This window comes from Periplaneta americana, chromosome 12 (genome assembly GCF_040183065.1).
Source record: "Periplaneta americana isolate PAMFEO1 chromosome 12, P.americana_PAMFEO1_priV1, whole genome shotgun sequence".
Taxonomy (NCBI): domain Eukaryota; kingdom Metazoa; phylum Arthropoda; class Insecta; order Blattodea; family Blattidae; genus Periplaneta; species Periplaneta americana.
Genome location: NC_091128.1, coordinates 120,656,802 through 120,673,915, shown reverse-complemented (window position 1 = coordinate 120,673,915; position 17,114 = coordinate 120,656,802). Strand labels below are relative to the sequence as shown.

At 36.3% G+C, this 17,114-nt stretch overlaps 1 protein-coding gene across 1 annotated transcript; it reads right to left on the bottom strand.

The window, feature by feature from the left end:
- Nucleotides 1–8,909: 8,909 nt before the first annotated feature.
- On the bottom strand, nucleotides 8,910–13,840 carry LOC138710852 (pro-resilin-like). Its single transcript, XM_069842014.1, has 3 exons — nucleotides 13,731–13,840; nucleotides 10,643–11,632; nucleotides 8,910–9,319 (listed from the first exon to the last, which is right to left on the bottom strand). The coding sequence occupies exons 1-3, from the start codon at nucleotides 13,737–13,739 to the stop codon at nucleotides 9,062–9,064; spliced, it is 1,257 nt and encodes a 418-aa protein (XP_069698115.1). The 5' UTR covers nucleotides 13,740–13,840; the 3' UTR covers nucleotides 8,910–9,061.
- Nucleotides 13,841–17,114: the final 3,274 nt, after the last annotated feature.

The following is a 17,114-nucleotide window of genomic DNA, read 5'->3' as shown; positions in this document are numbered from 1 at the left end:
GATTATGTCTCGTGACGGGAGTATTGTACGAAATGGAAATATAAAAATTGGAAATTTATCTTTTGAAGAGGTGGAGAAGTTCAAATATCTGGGAGCAACAGTAACAAATATAAATGATACTCGGGAGGAAATTAAACACAGAATAAGTATGGGAAATGCCTGTTATTATTCGGTTGAGAAACTTTTATCATCCAGTCTGCTGTCGAAAAATCTGAAAGTTAGAATTTATAAAACAGTTATATTACCGGTTGTTCTGTATGGTTGTGAAACTTGGACTCTCACTTTGAGAGAGGAACAGAGACTACGGGTGTTTGAGAATAAGATTCTTAGGAAAATATTTGGGGCTAAGAGGGATGAAGTTACAGGAGAATGGAGAAAGTTACACAACACAGAACTGCACGCATTGTATTCTTCACCTGACATAATTAGGAACATTTAATTCAGACGTTTGAGATGGGCAGGGCATGTAGCACGTATGGGGAATCCAGAAATGCATATAGAATGTTAGTTGGGAGGCCGGAGGGAAAAAGACCTTTAGGGAGGCCGAGACGTAGATGGGAAGATGATATTAAAATGGATTTGAGGGAGGTGGGATATGATGATAGAGAATGGATTAATTTTGCTCAGGATAGGGACCAATGGCGGGCTTATGTGAGGGCGGCAATGAACCTCTGGGTTCCTTAAAAGCCAGTAAGTAAGTAAGTAAGTAGCAGTTGTAATAATTGTAGCTGTAGCAGCAGCAGTAGTTGTTGTAATACTGTAGTTATAGCTGTAGCAGTAGTAATAGTTGTAGTAGTAGTGATAGTTGTAATAGTTATTATTGTAGTAGTAGTGGTAGTTGTAGTTGTTATTGTAGTAGTTGCTTTATTGGTGTCGTGATAGTGGTAGTAGTTGTAGTTATTGCAGTTATTGTTGTTAGTGTTGTAGTTTTTAGGTGTTATTGTAATTGTTTTAGTTGTTACAGTTGTAGTTGCGCTTATTGTAGTTGTAGTTGTGGAAGTAGTAGTACCGACTAGTAGAAGTATTTTGCTTAACGATTCTTCAGCTTCGGAGGCTAACAATATAAACACCTAAACTAGTACAACAAAGAAAAAATAATAAACCCAATTCAAAAGAAACTAAACCTACTCAATGTCGAAATTCAACATGGGCGAAAAATGGCCTGCAAAATTTGCTTCGAGCCCTCTCTCAGGGACACTGTTCTCTTACGTACCGTTAGTCTACAGATAGAAGTAAACAGAGTGGAGCAGCTGTGTCTCAAGTGGACGAATACTAAGCAAGTAGTTAACAAAAAAAAAAAAATTAAAGAAATACAGCGAAAGGTACGAAGAGTTTTAATCCAAGCGCAAAATGATATCTTGAAACAAAAATATGTGCAAATAAATAGGTACATAGGTGAAGCGTTAGAATTGGTGATTGTGAATCTTAAGAGGAACTAATAGGAACTCAGTAAGGATGAATATATTTTTAGAACAAGAATGAGAGCAATGTTATAGAAAGTTATTAATAGAGTCTCGGCAGGAATTTAAGAAAGAAGAACCTCCTTTAAAAGGTGTGGTACAAGGACAACGAGTAGATATAACAAAAAAGGGTAAAGAGAGTCATTAAAACTAAGGATGGAAAGGCAGAGGAATAGGTGGATTACACCAGAATTAATAAAATCACGTAACCTACTGAATAACCTTTTCCTGTTAATCACGGAACTCTTTGGTAGAATCTTATTAAAGAAAATGTCCCGAAGGCACGGCGAATATCACTTACTTCGTCGATACATGGAAAGTGGAAAAAATTATCCTAAAAACAACATGGTATCTGAGTCCTCAGTTCACCGAGTAGATCATATAGTTCCATTTTAAATGAAAACAATTGATTTTGAATATCAAGATGTAGAAGAAGAGAGTGGATTTCGAACAGAAAAATTAGATATGGATAATTTATTCTGCCTTACCAGATAACAGATAAAAAGAAAGCTACAGGAAGGGATATTCACTTAGTATTTATAGATATACGAAAGGAATATGATAGAGTTTCAGTGCAGCAATTATTATTTGAGGCTTTGGAACATTCAGGAATAAATATCACATAAATTCAAGCTATGAAAGCTTTATATAACAGCTCGGTGGCAAAATAGATGTGGGAAAAACAACAGCAAAATTTTTAAGAAAGAGATCGAGATAGGGATGTGGGCTCTCACCTACTTTTATATAGCCTATTTAAATAAGTCTCAGAAATTATGGAGTTATAAATGTCAAAAAGAATTGGAATTTAGTTGGAGATACGACGGTATAGACTCTACATTTTGCTAACGATCAAGTTGTTGTAGGCCAAGATCAAGATGACGTGGAGTATATGTTAAGAAAATCTAAAGAAAAGGATGAGAAATGAGGCTTGTAATAAGTTAAATGAGGATTTCAAATGGTAAACCATGAAAGTGCCAAAAACAAAATGGTTCAGTATTACAGAAAAATGTTATTAACATTGTAAGAGCACTTACATGGTTTCTTACCTCACTGATACTGGAGCAGGGTCTTTACTTTTAACTTCACAAAACCCACAGTATTATTGTGATATTAAACACTTTCATTATTCACATTACACTTAATACATTCTATGAATAACATGTTTACACCAGCTCTATAGTTTAACTCTCTATGTTGGGAAGAAATCTCTTTATTAGTCCTCTTTATTATTAGTTTTGTAAATTTATGGAAGTTTGATTTGATAATTTTGATTTATTATTGGTAAAATTTGTGCCAGCAACCGCGATTATACAATGAATGTAAGTGATTTTTTTTGGTTAAAGTAGTTAAAAGTTTTGTTGAGGTTATTCCTATTGTTTTTGGGTGAAATCTTAATGTTTATTATAACTTTACATATTTGAGGCTATAAAATCTTTTGTTTTAAATTAACTGTACTTTCAAACTCCATTTGGTGCCCACATTTCCAAATAAAACTTTCTGTGTTTATCTTCAGGCAAAAAAGGACCATTGCTATCAAGTCCTCCTTCTTTACTTCACTTATGCATTTTTTAATCCTCATTCCTGATACAGACACAAAGCATTCATTCACGTTGTTTCAGAACTAAACAAAACACGGGTATCGTCGGTAATGATGGTGGCACATTCATGGTTCTTTACTTTACTTAACGTGGTACATACACAAGCAGTACAGCCTGTCGACGTCTATATAAACTGAAATTATAATCTTAGGCACATTCATTGTTTACCATTTTGTTCAGCTTGGAACATACATTCAATCGCACTAAAAAACTTTTTTTTTGTGGCAATTTCATGGTTTACTATTTGAAGTCCTCAAATATGTTGAAAAAAAAAAACAATGTGTAGGTACAAGATGTGCAATTAAGGTTGACTATATCAAAACAAATTGGAATGCCAATATATTTAGGAACTGCAGTAAAGTAAGAAAAGTAGTTAATCATGATGCAGAAATAAAACAAAGGAGTTCTTAAGCACAGAAATGTATCGCTGCTACCCTATGGAGTAATATAACTAAAAAAAAAAAAAAAAAACATTCAAAGGCTGGTACTTGATGTCATTGACCTAAGTGTTCTCATTTAGGAGCGACGCGCCGAAACTGTAGTTCTTTTGTCGCCTTAGACGTTGCTCTTGTTGCAAAATGGCAGGCGAACTAAATAGTACCGCATGATGATCATTAATGGAGGAATGGTGTAATTACGGTAGAGGAAACAGTAAGACGTCCTCGAAAACCTACCACCAACCACCGTCGTTATTCATCACAAATTCCACTGAGATCCGCCAGGATTCGAAATCGGTTTACCACCGTGAAAAGCCGACGCTCTTGCCGTTAAGCTAATAGTGTGCCCTAGTCCACCGCTGTGGAGTAACGGTTAGCTTGCCTGACCGTGAAACGAACGGATCCGGGTTCAAATCCTGGTTGGGACAAGTTATCTGGTTGAGGTTTTCTCGGGGTTTTCCCTCAACCCATTAAGAGCAAATGCTGGATAACTTTCGACGCTAGACCCTGGACTCATCTCGCTGACATCACCTTCATATCGGACGCTAGATAACCATACAAGTTTATAAAGCGTCGTAAAATAACCTACTAAAAATAGTACGCCCTAACCAAAAATAGTTAAACTTACCTATACGATACAAATTGTGAAAATATTCTGACTTTCTTATTAGGAGCATGGAAACTTCCACAATTTCTATCAAAGAATTTGATAATCATAGAGAAGAACTTCCTGCAAAGGTCAACTCGGATTTCCAAATTAAGTAGAGTTCGTAACGACAGAATAAGATAAATAATGAAGACGGACGGAGATCTATAGATTGTGGAGTATATAGAAAGACAATAATTCATATTTGATGTGCATGTTCAACGTACTGAAGAAGGAAGATTACTTAAGTCAGTTACTACTCGTAATCTGGTAGGGAGCCTAGAGATTATCAGCTACTCGTCTGGGATGAAACCTGGATCTGACAGAACTGAAGCAGGATGGCCCGCCTGTCATAGGATTCACCAATACCCAGGCACCGTCACACCACAGTCTAGTATATACAGTCACGAAGCTCAATACGTAGTAAATATGCATCCATAGATAGTTGCTAACCACTAGGATCGAAAATATCGCCTCATTACAGACAATGCGAAATAGTACCGGCACAGTCTATTGTTCCTAGCACCCTCACAACTCAAGCTTCGTGACTGTATATACTAGACTGTGGTCAGACTTTGAAGAATTATGGCATATCTCTTTCTCTTTCTCGGAGTGCTAGAGAGTTCATATATATATATATATATATATATATATATATATATATATATATATAAATCAATATGTATCTTTGTTCTGGCAATAAAGTATTATTATTATTATTATTATTATTATTATTATTATTATTATTATTATTATTATTATCATCTAGGAAGCACAATGAATAAAAGTGCCTTTGTTCATGAAGCCAAGCCATTGTAATGAAGGTGTAATGTAAATGAAGATTAAATTATGTTCATCCTACGAAGATATACTGTAGGCAAAATTAATGGACCACATAACTCTTTCTTCAAGCTTTAATATGTAGTTTGTTTATCTCCGCCCCTTTCTTTCGATAACAACGCCACGAAAAGCAAACAAATCCCTCGAGTTTGAATAATTCAGTACGTTCTATCTGTTTCTACCGACACATCTCAGACATATATGTATGTGTATTTATTAAGCTGGCCGCAGGGAGTCAACAACTAAACGCGCAGGTCTTAAGCTTACACTTGAGTTGTCAACCTGAGATTTCTTTATTTGTCTACGAGTAGTACAATGCACTCTGTGGTGGTAGTGATACAAGTGAACTATTTTTAGTTCTAACTCCAAGGGGAATTTGGAAAATGATAGAAAATCGAAATACCGAAAATTAGAATTTTAGAAAATTCATATACAGTAACGAGTAATTATTATACAGCATATTTTAGCATAATTTTATCATGAAATTTCGGCCAGTGTATGGGACCGGTGCCCACCCAGCATCTTGATGCACTTGGGGAGCTACGATAGGTAGCGAAATCCGGTTGCGAATGCCAGCTATAACGGCTGGGGGGATCATCGTGCTAACCACACGATACCTCCATTCTGGTTGGATGATCGTCCACCTCTTCTTCGGCATGTGGACGTGAGGCCAGCAGTCGGCTGGTCCGTCTAGGCCCTTCATGGACTGTAGCGCCAAGGATTATTATATTTTAACATAACTGCTGACATGTTTTATCTATATTCACGTAAAACGTAGGCTACCAATAGAAGTAAACAGTTCAAATTTGTTAACATTGAACTTGCATGTTCCACGCTTCGATATTTTGAATGCTGAGGAGCCAGCAGCACACTACCTTCTGTACATACAACAAAGAATTTATCTAACAATTGGCTGTCTTTGAAGTTATTAACTGATGGGTAAAAGGGAGGATTTCTCCAACCGTAAGGCGAATGTCAGGTACAGTACGATTATTTAGTCCTGACAGTCGCCGGCGAGTGCGCCTGAGTCAGGCGAGTCCATTTAGTTACACCAAGGGGTGTTTGGGTTACTCACTCGCTTGCCTTCAGAGCGATCGAATGTCATGCGTGCGGTAGAGCGGTGTGTTTTCAGTACAATTAAGCTGTACTGCATTCCTTTACCGACCGCTCGCCCTTATCTCTACTCCGGAGCTCTCCCTACTACTCCTATTACTTCCCCTCTTTCGTGTCGCTGAGCTGTCAGGACTAAATAATCGGTCTGTAATCCATGGCGAATTTTCGGCCTCATCTCTCCAAATACCATCTCGCTATAGGGGGAGTCGGGTAGTATCGGACATCGGGTAGTATCGGACAGTGCGTTTCTTTCATCTACCACCATATGGTAATACCTGAATGACATGGTTACGTTTCTCTATGCGACATCCCAGAAACGTAACCATGTCAATCAGGTACTATCATCGTGTGGTAGATGAAAGAAACTCACTGTCCGATATTACCCGATGTCCGATACTACCCGACTCTCCCCTAACCAATCTCATCGATGCTAAATAACTGAGTAGTTGATACACCGTCGTTAAATAACCAACTAAAAAGAGTTAGAGGAACACGAAATGTTTTGTAAACAATAGCATTGGATATCTCTCTCGTTGTTTTTACGTGTTGTTAGTCACTGGATAATGGTATGAAATCTGTTAACAGAAGCAACGACAATTTCGTGTTCCATTACCTGTCGATCATTGTGAAGTTTGAGAACAGAATTTGAATTTTTAAAAATAATTAATAACTGAGATTGCGACGAAAACCTTTCAGACTCCCAGTAGAATTCTAGACGTGACAGTATATTCGTTGAAACTAATGAAGTTCTGGCTTCAATTATCTGTACGTAAGCTTCGAAAATTGGAATTAAATGAGTTTTTAACATGACAAATTTGTTAACTATTTCGAAAGGTTCAAGACAGAAACAGAAAGTCGATATATTTGTACATGTGAGGATTATTCACAAACAGTCGAACATTTCTTATTCGAGTGTCACATATTTGAATTATGTCTTGAAATAGTTGTAGATTAAGTACTCCCTACCAATACAAGTGTTTGGAAAAAAAAACGCTTTTACCAGGATTTTATAACATTTACAAATTACATTCACAAAAATTTGTGAAATCTTAACACATATTTTCATTTATCTATGTGATATAAATTATATAATATTGTATATACTCACTGAATTAATAAATTTAAACATAAGTTTAATTTACACACATGATATCGTTATCATATGGTATATATTTTACAAAATTTGTTAATTTACACGTAAGAATTCTTTTCATTGTTCCATTTTCTTTCATTTCATTGATCTATGTAATTTAAATTACATCAATTTGTATTGATTTAAAAAGTTACAACATTAAACGTAAGATTTCATTAATCAAAGTAATAGAAATATTATAATATTTTATTATTACCTTAACATGCTGCCTCACGTAAAATATAGTTCCATGTACAATTGGAGAATAATAAATAAATAAATAAATAAATACATAAATAAATAAGTAAATAAATAGCTAGAAGGAAAAAAAACGTTTATTTGAATTACCCAATAATTCCGATTATATTATTAATGTTGAATTAACCAATCTTTACTGTAGTAGTAGCTATGATAATAATAATAATAATAATAATAATAATAATAATAATAATAATAATAGTAATAATAATAATAGTATTCTACTTGGTTATTTATTTAACGACGCTGCATCAGATACTGGGTTATTTAGCAAAGATGGAGTTGATGATAGCGCGATGATATTTGGCGAGATGTGATCGAGAATTCGCCATAGACTACCTGACATTCGCCTTACCTTAAAAAAATACAACCAGGTAACCAACCCAAGCGGGGATCGAACCCTAACCATAGCGCAACTCCGGATTGGCATGCAAGTGCCTTAGCCAACCAAGCTACACCGGTGGCTAATAGGAGTAGTGGTAGTGATGGTGGTGGTGGTGGTGGTGGTGGTGACGGCGGCGGAAGCGGCAGTAGTAGTGGTAGTAGTAATGGTAGTAGCAGTAGCAGCAGCAGTAACAGTAGTAGCGGTGGCGATGGCAGTGGTAGTAATAGTGTATTATTTAATTAAGCTTTCAGCTGCAGAGTTTAGTTAACGTTGAAATTCAACGTGGGAGAGAAATAGACGACGAATGTTGTCCGGAATCGACTATTAGGGAGGATATTTTAAGTGCCATAATTCTACGACTCGGGACTAAGTTTTACTGCAATCCCGGAAGAAGCCATGCTATAGATTGTATTGTCCATGAAAATACATCACCTTCGATAGGGTTTGAGCCCATAAAGTTCGGATCAAACGGCCATGTGAGTACCCATCCAATTGTCGGTTTTAATCGAATTCATAGTAATTCTACCGTTTCTTTGTCTAGTTTGGAGTTGAGAATAACTCGAGTTATAGACATAAGCTAAGTTTGATACCCAATTTTAGACGAAAAAAATTAAGTAGGCCTATGTATAGTGTGTTAATTAATTAAATAATGTGGTATTTATTTTAATCTTGCTCAGGATAGGGACCAATGTGAGGGCGGCAATGAACCTCCGGGTTCCTTAAAAGCCAGTAAATAAGTAAGTAAGTAAGGTATTTATTTGTTTATTTACTTCTTTATTAACTTACATATTTACTAGGCCTATATTTATTTATTTAGAAAAATGCAATAACCTGCTTTTTTATCCCTGTCTTACCATTAGTCTTGTATTCTCTCTGTTGCATTTCTCGCTCCATCTATGAGTAGATCTATGTAAGGATGTAACAAGGATATGCATGCTATCGAATTTTTAATAATTTGATCATTGAATGGTTTTTTATTTGGTTAGGTTCTTTCAGTCAAAGCAATATGGAAACGGAGGGAATAAATAAATAAACTATGATACGAAATAAATATGTTTATTAATAAAATAATTTATAGTATATACAGTTATAGTTTTAAGTGATTTACAAAAGAATAATTACTATGTACACATTCGAAATAAGAGCGTCATGTCATGTGGAAGTCAAAGCTTGGTGATGTAATTCAATGTAATTAGTAGGGTCCCTGTGCCTGGCCTCTGTGCTGAGGTCCGCGGGGATATCCGGCGCCGGCTCCTGTGACTTCGTAGCGGATCTGTGGCTTGTATCCCTCCTGATCGGCGACGTACTCCACGATCTGAAGACGGCCGTCGGGTAGGAGTACGCGGTAGACTCCCTGGGCATGTTCGTCCTGGCGGCTTTCCTCTTGGTTAAAATCGTTTCCAGACTCGGCGTCCTGCACTTCGTAGGAGAATTGGTAGTTGGCAGGCTCCTAAGAAGACATTGAAAGACATTAAACATTTCTATCACTTTTGGAGTGTGTCATTATTATAAAGTATGTACTCTGTTTCTCCCCTCTTTCTTTATGACACAACAGGCCGATGTCAGATCTTAGTCAGACATTTTTAATAGATGGATACATGATGGAACTATTTTTACATACGCCAGCACATCGATTGATCTCTATCTAAAATACGTTGATATAAAATTTGATATCTAACCAAGTTTCAAATTCACAATCGTGACTTTTAGGCATCTTTAGAACTGAATATGAGTCGTTAAGTATACAGCACAGCCAAAAATAATGAAATCCAGATATAAATCTATGTTCAGTTGAATTAATAGAAAATGTACAATCTGGACATATTTTTCATATTTCTTTCTTTGTTCTGTCTTTCTATTGTTCTTTTTTACTTCTGCTCTTTAAACTTTCTCTTAAACAAAAAGACAATTTTGTTACGATAAGGAGCTTATGTCACGAAGATATAATGAAAGTGGTAAGTGCAGTTGAATTACTTTGAAAATCATAGTTGATTTTACAACATAAATGTTACAGAATCTGCTAGATATAGAACCCGTTATCATGTTGAGAAACTCTCTGTTGACAGAATTAGGATTGAACATTTCATGCAATGTTGGATATTTTTAGATTAATTGGCGAGGAAGTTTAAAAATTATACATATACTCTGTTTTCCCGATTCGTTAGTATATCCCTACTGTGTTGTAACAACATGGATAATAATTCTCCAATTATCCGTATAAAAAATCTTGCTTTAAATCTAATTGAATAGAATACAAATTGAAATTTGTGGTGGAAGGATTCTGTTATTAATTCTCCCCGAAGTACTCTAATTGCTTATAATCACTCCAAAATTTCTTCTTATCTCACTCTCTTTTACGTATACAGTGTACCTTGTTCTGATATGAGAAGGAAAATACTGTAGACTACTTGTCAAATATATGGGGTTACTTTTGATGAAATTTATCCAATAGTACAAGTAATAATGGGAATAATTAAACTTCATGCAAAAAACTTTCATGCAAGATATTATGATGTTTCTTCAGCCTTTGACAAAAATTTTGCGCAAGAAGACATTCTTAAAATATCCTACACAAATATTGTCAATACTCATAACTTCCTTAATGAATTACCTAATGTTACGTTCCCGTGAAGATTTTGCACCACGCCTGGTCATATGATTAGAGTGCAGAATCACAGTCATTAAAAGGCGTCAAAATACATATTCCAAAACCCATGGCATTCCTTAGCGAGTAGAAATATTTTTTTTCCTATAGTAATTGAAATTTACTTACAGACAAGTCGTCCTCCTGAGCATTGAAGCCTCCTCTTGAAGCAGCATATCCACCACCAGGAGCGTACTGTGAGCTGGGAGCTGAAGGAGCTCCGTAAGTGGAGGAAGGAGAGTTGGCAGCACCAAATCGGCTAGGAGCACCAGAGGCGGCAGGAGTACCATATTGAGTAGATAGAGAGCTGGCACCACCAAGACGGCTTGAAGTGCTTGGTGCGCCATACTGAGTGGAAAGCGATCCGGAACCACCAAAACGGCTGGAAGCGCTAGGAGCACCGTACTGAGTTGAAACAGCGTTGGAGCCACCGAATCTGCTTGAAGCAGCTGGAGCACCATACTGACTGGACAAAGAGCTGGCACCACCGAAACTGCCTGTGGCACCAGGAGCGCCATACTGTGTCGAAGGAGTTCTGGCACCTCCAAAGCGACTAGATGCAGAACTCTGCTGGCTGGAGAACGAGTTAGTGTTTCCAAATCTGCTTGAGACAGTTGGAGCACCATATCGGCTTGAAGGGGCAGTTGCGCCACCGAATCTACTGGCTGCAGAACCGGCACCAAACGTGCTGGAAGAAGAGCTACCACCAAATGTGCTAGAAGATGAGCCGGCACCAAATGTGCTGGAAGAAGAGCTGGCACCAAACCTGCTTGACGCTGTAGGAGCACCGTACTGGCTGGAAGGTACCAAAGCGCGGCTGGATGTATCAGGAGCACCATACTGACTAGAGGGTGCGGTCTGACCGCCGAATCTGCTAGAAGAAGAATCTAATTGGCCAGACTGAGCAGGAGCACCGTATTGGTTTGACGGAGGTCCGTATTGATTCTCTGGGACTCCATATTGATTGGAGGGACTGGCTCTGCTGAATTCTGCTGGGGTGCCATATTGATTGGAGGGTTGATTAAGGGTGTTTTGCTGCTCTGCTGGCAGGTACTGTCGGCTGACTGGTGGCTCAGCCATCACGCCAAGCACTGCCATGGCGGCAACAATCAGTAACATCTGAAAACAGGTATAAAAAAGCATTTTCTGTGTATAAATAAGATCATGGAAAGTAAATAAAGCACTGTGTTTACAAGATTCAAAACAATTTGACAGTAGATGATATAATATATTATTTTTTTACAATCAGTGTAACTCCGTGAAGTGTTCCGGTCGATAAATGACGCTTGATACAATATTTATATGTATACAGTAAAAATGTACGTTTATATTTTCTCAACAATTGCTCAAAGTCTTCTTTAGTTAAACTCTGTATAAGTTGCAGTGTCGAGATACTTGGCACAATGTTAGCAGTGAAAGTAGATAAGTTGTGAGAGTATTGCAGTTTTAGTGGTCCGTAGCTACGCAAATACATTAGAAGACCTCAAACTCAATGTATACGATCGAGAGGCTATTGAAATAATATACTGTAAGTTAATGTTATTACCACATTTCCAATAGTGGCGAAGATCAGAACTGTATGTCGTGGCGTGTAGTGCAATTATATGCTAAGTAGTAATACAAATTTTTATATGAATAGTACAAAACTGATAGCAGCCAACTCAGATACATATATTTGAAGACCAAAGAAATTCTCTGTTTAAGCAAAATCATCGAACGGAGATAAACGAATCCGTATAGGCCAGTATAGGCTCCTCAAGCTAAGAATTTGAATAACGAATCCGCTTCGACACAGAAAACGCGCTAAGAGAAAGAATTTTGTGTTATTTTAAGTTTAGAGAATTCAAAGTTCTCACGATTAAAATATAATTTCTGCAATATATTTTTTTCTTTTTCGCTTTATGAACAAGAGAAAGAATGCTTCCCTTGCCATTGTTGTATCTCATGCTACAAAGGGCAATCGGTATTGCAGGTATGCATTATACCAACAATATCACAGTTATTAGTAGTATTTTTCATATCACTCCCCGAAGATAGAGCGCACAATGATTTATCAATAGTAATCTCACTTGAGGTTTTGATTTATCTAGAGAAAATCAAAACTCGAGTGGGATTTAATTATTACACGATTAGAAGAAAGTATATAAAGATTAGAAGAAATAAAGTACTCTAATTCAATGAAGTATTAATTGACTTACTAAAATTCTTTTTCATTAATGTTAGCTTCACCAAAACGATTGTACGGAGCCGCCATTTTCATTTGATTATGCGGTAAACAAATGACGATCGCAAACCACATTTTTTTAGTACCGTAAAGAATTTGCAGGTTGAAATGTTTGCAAACAAAGAGAAACCCACTAACATATAACAAGAAAATTAGAAACGTCTTACTGTCTTTAATTTGATTAAATAAATTTATAGCCTATATTATATTTGTATTCTATAAGTTTGGAATATATATATTTTTTTCATAAATTGTCCTACTTTATTCACGTACGATATTATTCTTCTCCATGTTAATATTATATTATATAATTTCATTGCCGCTGTAATTTTAATTTTAGTTACTATTTTATTTTATTTTCTATATTACTCTTATATTAATATATTACATTATATAATTTCACTGTAGCTGTAATTTTAATTTTAGTTCCTACTTTATTTTATTTTGTATATTCTCTTATAGGCCTATTAAAAATATATCTGAACTGCGACCGAACACGAGAGCTGCTCATTCGGTCCTCAAATTTTGTTAATATTACTGCATGTCTTTTTTTATATTGATTGTAGTATTTTATTTCTATTTCTATTGTTGTAATTATATTCTGTATTCTGTATATTTAAATTTAAATAATAAATAAATAAAATAGATATTAATTGACTTATTAAAATTTTATTTCACTAATGTTACCTTCACCTAAACGTTTGAACTGAGCCGCCATTTTCGATTTCTCACTGTATATGATGATGATGATGATGATGATGATGATGATGATGATGATAGAATTATTTTAAAATCTTATTAAATTTCGGACACTATTGAAAAACGAAGATATAGTAAAAGTGAAATGAAAGTAAAGAAATAACCAAATTACTCGGAGGAAACGTGTCTACTCCGCAGCCACTACTTTGATGAGAAATCACCTGGCATAACCTTACCGCACGTATAAACGCGTATTGAACATTACTACCAGTTTCTCGGACGCTCTTCACTTACCTTGGCCATTGCTAGACCGTGCAGTTCGGAGATGAGCCTTGGTAATGAATGGAATTACGGAGAATGAGTGTTCTTTTATACCTCAAGAGTTTGGATGTCACGACCCTGGCAGTCTCCCCTAGAGAGTAAAGATGTGTCTCAAGTGGAATAGAATGTAGGCCTAAACGATGGGCTGTGGTTGCCTCTTTTTTATTTATTTACTCGGCATGTGGGTATGTAGGTATGCAGTGTGGATGACTGGTTACGTATGAATGATCCGGTTTTGCATCATAGACGAAGCAGCAGTTCCATCCCATCACCTCGGGGAGTGAGTAACACGCAAGATTTCACATGGTCGTCGTACATGAGTGCCCTTGGATTTTAGCTTCTTCAAACAGGCAGACAGGTTGCTCATAATTCACATTACGCAACGATGCCGTCGTTGTCTTTGTGATCTAATTCTCACACGCAACTTATGGGCGTTTATGTATTTCAAGTGTTTGATTTCATAGCTCCGTCGTTCATCCTTGGAAGATGACTAGATACATTCGTGTAATTATATGGAGAGCTCAAAAAAGATGTATACCTTACGGCACATTCTGTACGCTGCTATATGAATAACTTTATTGCTATCCTTTGCCCTTTCAAGCATGACGTGTTCAATAGAATGGTGTTCATAAAGATAAGTTACATAGGCCTTAGTTTATAATTGCTTTGTTTACCATTCTAAGTTCATACTCTCACATGTGTTCGTATGGAGAAGTTCTAGCGACTGGAAAAATGTTTAAAATAAAAAAAAATCATCCGAATCATGACTCATTCATTTTATATACAGTCCTGCAGGTCGCATTTCAGAAAGTTGAGAATATTAACATTTCATTCAGTATCTCCAGATACGGAAGGTAACTGCGAATATATTGAATAAGCAGTCGCGGACAGCCGTTAAGGGGTGGTCGTCCAGCTTAGGTTGGTCGAAGGGCTAACAACCCATCATGACTACAGCAAAGGAATAAGGTTATGAGATTTGGTATTTGGAATGTCACAAGCCTTTATAGAACATGAGGGGTAACATTAGTAGCAAAAGAATTAATTAGACGATTCACCCGAAATAGTTTAGTGCCTTATTTCAACAGTTGGCAGTACTGACTCAGGAGACAGACGTCCACTCACCACCCAAACAAGAATCTCTGTATCACTTTTACTTGTTATCTCACTCAGAATAAAATTCTAAACAGTATTCACACTATACAATAGTAAGAATATTGTGGAGTATTCTAAAAACAGCTATGTTTATCTTATGTAACTCCTTCCTCCTGCAAACAATGATTTTTTTAAACAGAAAGAAAAACTTGAATAATTTCAAGGAAAAATTGTTCTAGAGCCGGGTATCTATCCCGGGACTCTTCGCTTAGCCGACGAATGCTCTGCCGACTGAGCTACTCCAGGAACTATACACGACATCGTCACAATTTTTCCTTTATATCCATACAACTCAAATGGGCTGACAAGGCGCCAGAACCCAACTTTGAGTGCACACAAATTTTGTGTGACTTAAATTGTGGCTTCCTGTTAACGTACCTCCAGTAACGAATATATTATGCAAATCTGGCTTTTAGGTAGTAGCTCCCTGTAAAGCAGGTTTGCATAATTTCAAGGGATCGATGCTCGACCCCGGAACAATTTTTCCTTGAAATTAATCAAACCTGCTTTACAGGGAGCTACTACCTGAAAGCCAGATTTGCAGAAAAAAAAAACTACTTCCACGCGATTCCAATTCTATCAGTTTCTAAGGGATTGTAAAGTAACGCATGAGATGGAGCACCTTACAAACCAGTCTCGATGGCTCTGATATTAAATATTTTCAAAAATTGGCCTGATTCGCCCGCTGGACCTATTCGACTCCTCTTACCCTAGTTCAGTAAAATAAACTATAAGCATTAATATATTCGAAACTTAAGGGGACACTCAACTATATTTTGGAACTTTTTTCCTATTTGACCAATCTTTTTCAAATTTGGAGAAAAAGTTTAATATACACATGGAAAGTAACATGCAAAATCTCAGCTCATTAGATCCAATACTTTTCAAAATAAAAAAATATTTCAATTTTTAATCAATCATTAATTGAAATATCACTTTTAATTATCATTTTTTATTTTTGGCTTTGTGCATTTGACTGTGACTTCTCAATGAATAGGGGAAGAATTCTGCATATTGATTTAGTTCTGCCACGTAAATTAGTGTATAAATTTAATTTTTCATTTCTATGACACTTTTTCTGCAATTTTTAAGTTGAGTGTCCCCTTAATGAAGTAATTCACACTCTTCTGTTAGTTTGTAAACTTCCTTTGCAGTTATAAAAAAATTCCATGGTAGAAACTTTTTATTTCCATACTCATAATAATTTGAATAAGCACGAAATGCTAATAAATCTATTATGTTATCAAAACCTTATTCGTTAGATAGTTGCATCTTCAGTCTCATCGTCTGTGACTGGACTATGTAGTTGAAAATATATTTCAAACCATTACCACTACAAACTTGCTAATGATATTGTACACACAGTGTTTTGCAGTGGAGTAGATGTGTAAAACTTTAAAGATACTCGAACAAATACATCAAGAGTGCGAAGTAGAAGTAATAACAATTTTAACTGAACTTTCTTTTTCTTGTTGTCTTAGAAGAAGCAGGAATGTCCTGTACCATTTAAACTGCCACTTAAGGCTGACGTTATGCACGAAGATTACTCTTGGATTTGTTTCTTTCCTACTGCGAATGAAATCACTTTCAAATAACACACCTCAAACACACCTCCGCCCTGTCCCCTGCTGAATCGTAATTTATAAAGCATAACACACGGAGATTATACTGTCATCACGATGCGCAGCAGTATTTGTAACTTGTCAGGAGTAAGAGATGCAAGAAACCTGATTGCACACTTTGTTAGACAATCGTCAGAACCGCGTTAATCAAGTTTCAGTAAGGCCACTAAAGGAAAAACAATTGTACAGACCGATGTTAACAACTTAAAGATTGAAGAACGACAATGAATAGCGAAAGGGACGGATTGTAAAGGAAGATCGTGACCAAATTCAAGTCGGTAAAGAATTTAGAACTTGTACATTATAAATGAGTGTTTTAACATACAAGTTATTGCAAAATTTAAACCTTTCATAATACTAGCAGTGGTGTAGGCCTACGTAACAGTTGAGGCATAGATTTAATACTGTCTCAAAGACACAGTCGCAGCTTAGGAAATTAACGTTTGTTATTGTCCATTTTGGTTCCCAGACGCTATGTCCACGAATATTTCGTCCACTGTTTCGTACGTCGCTTTGATATTCTGTCGACTATATGTTTTCGTCCTTTGATGTTTTATGTACACTATTATTTCGTCCACAGTTA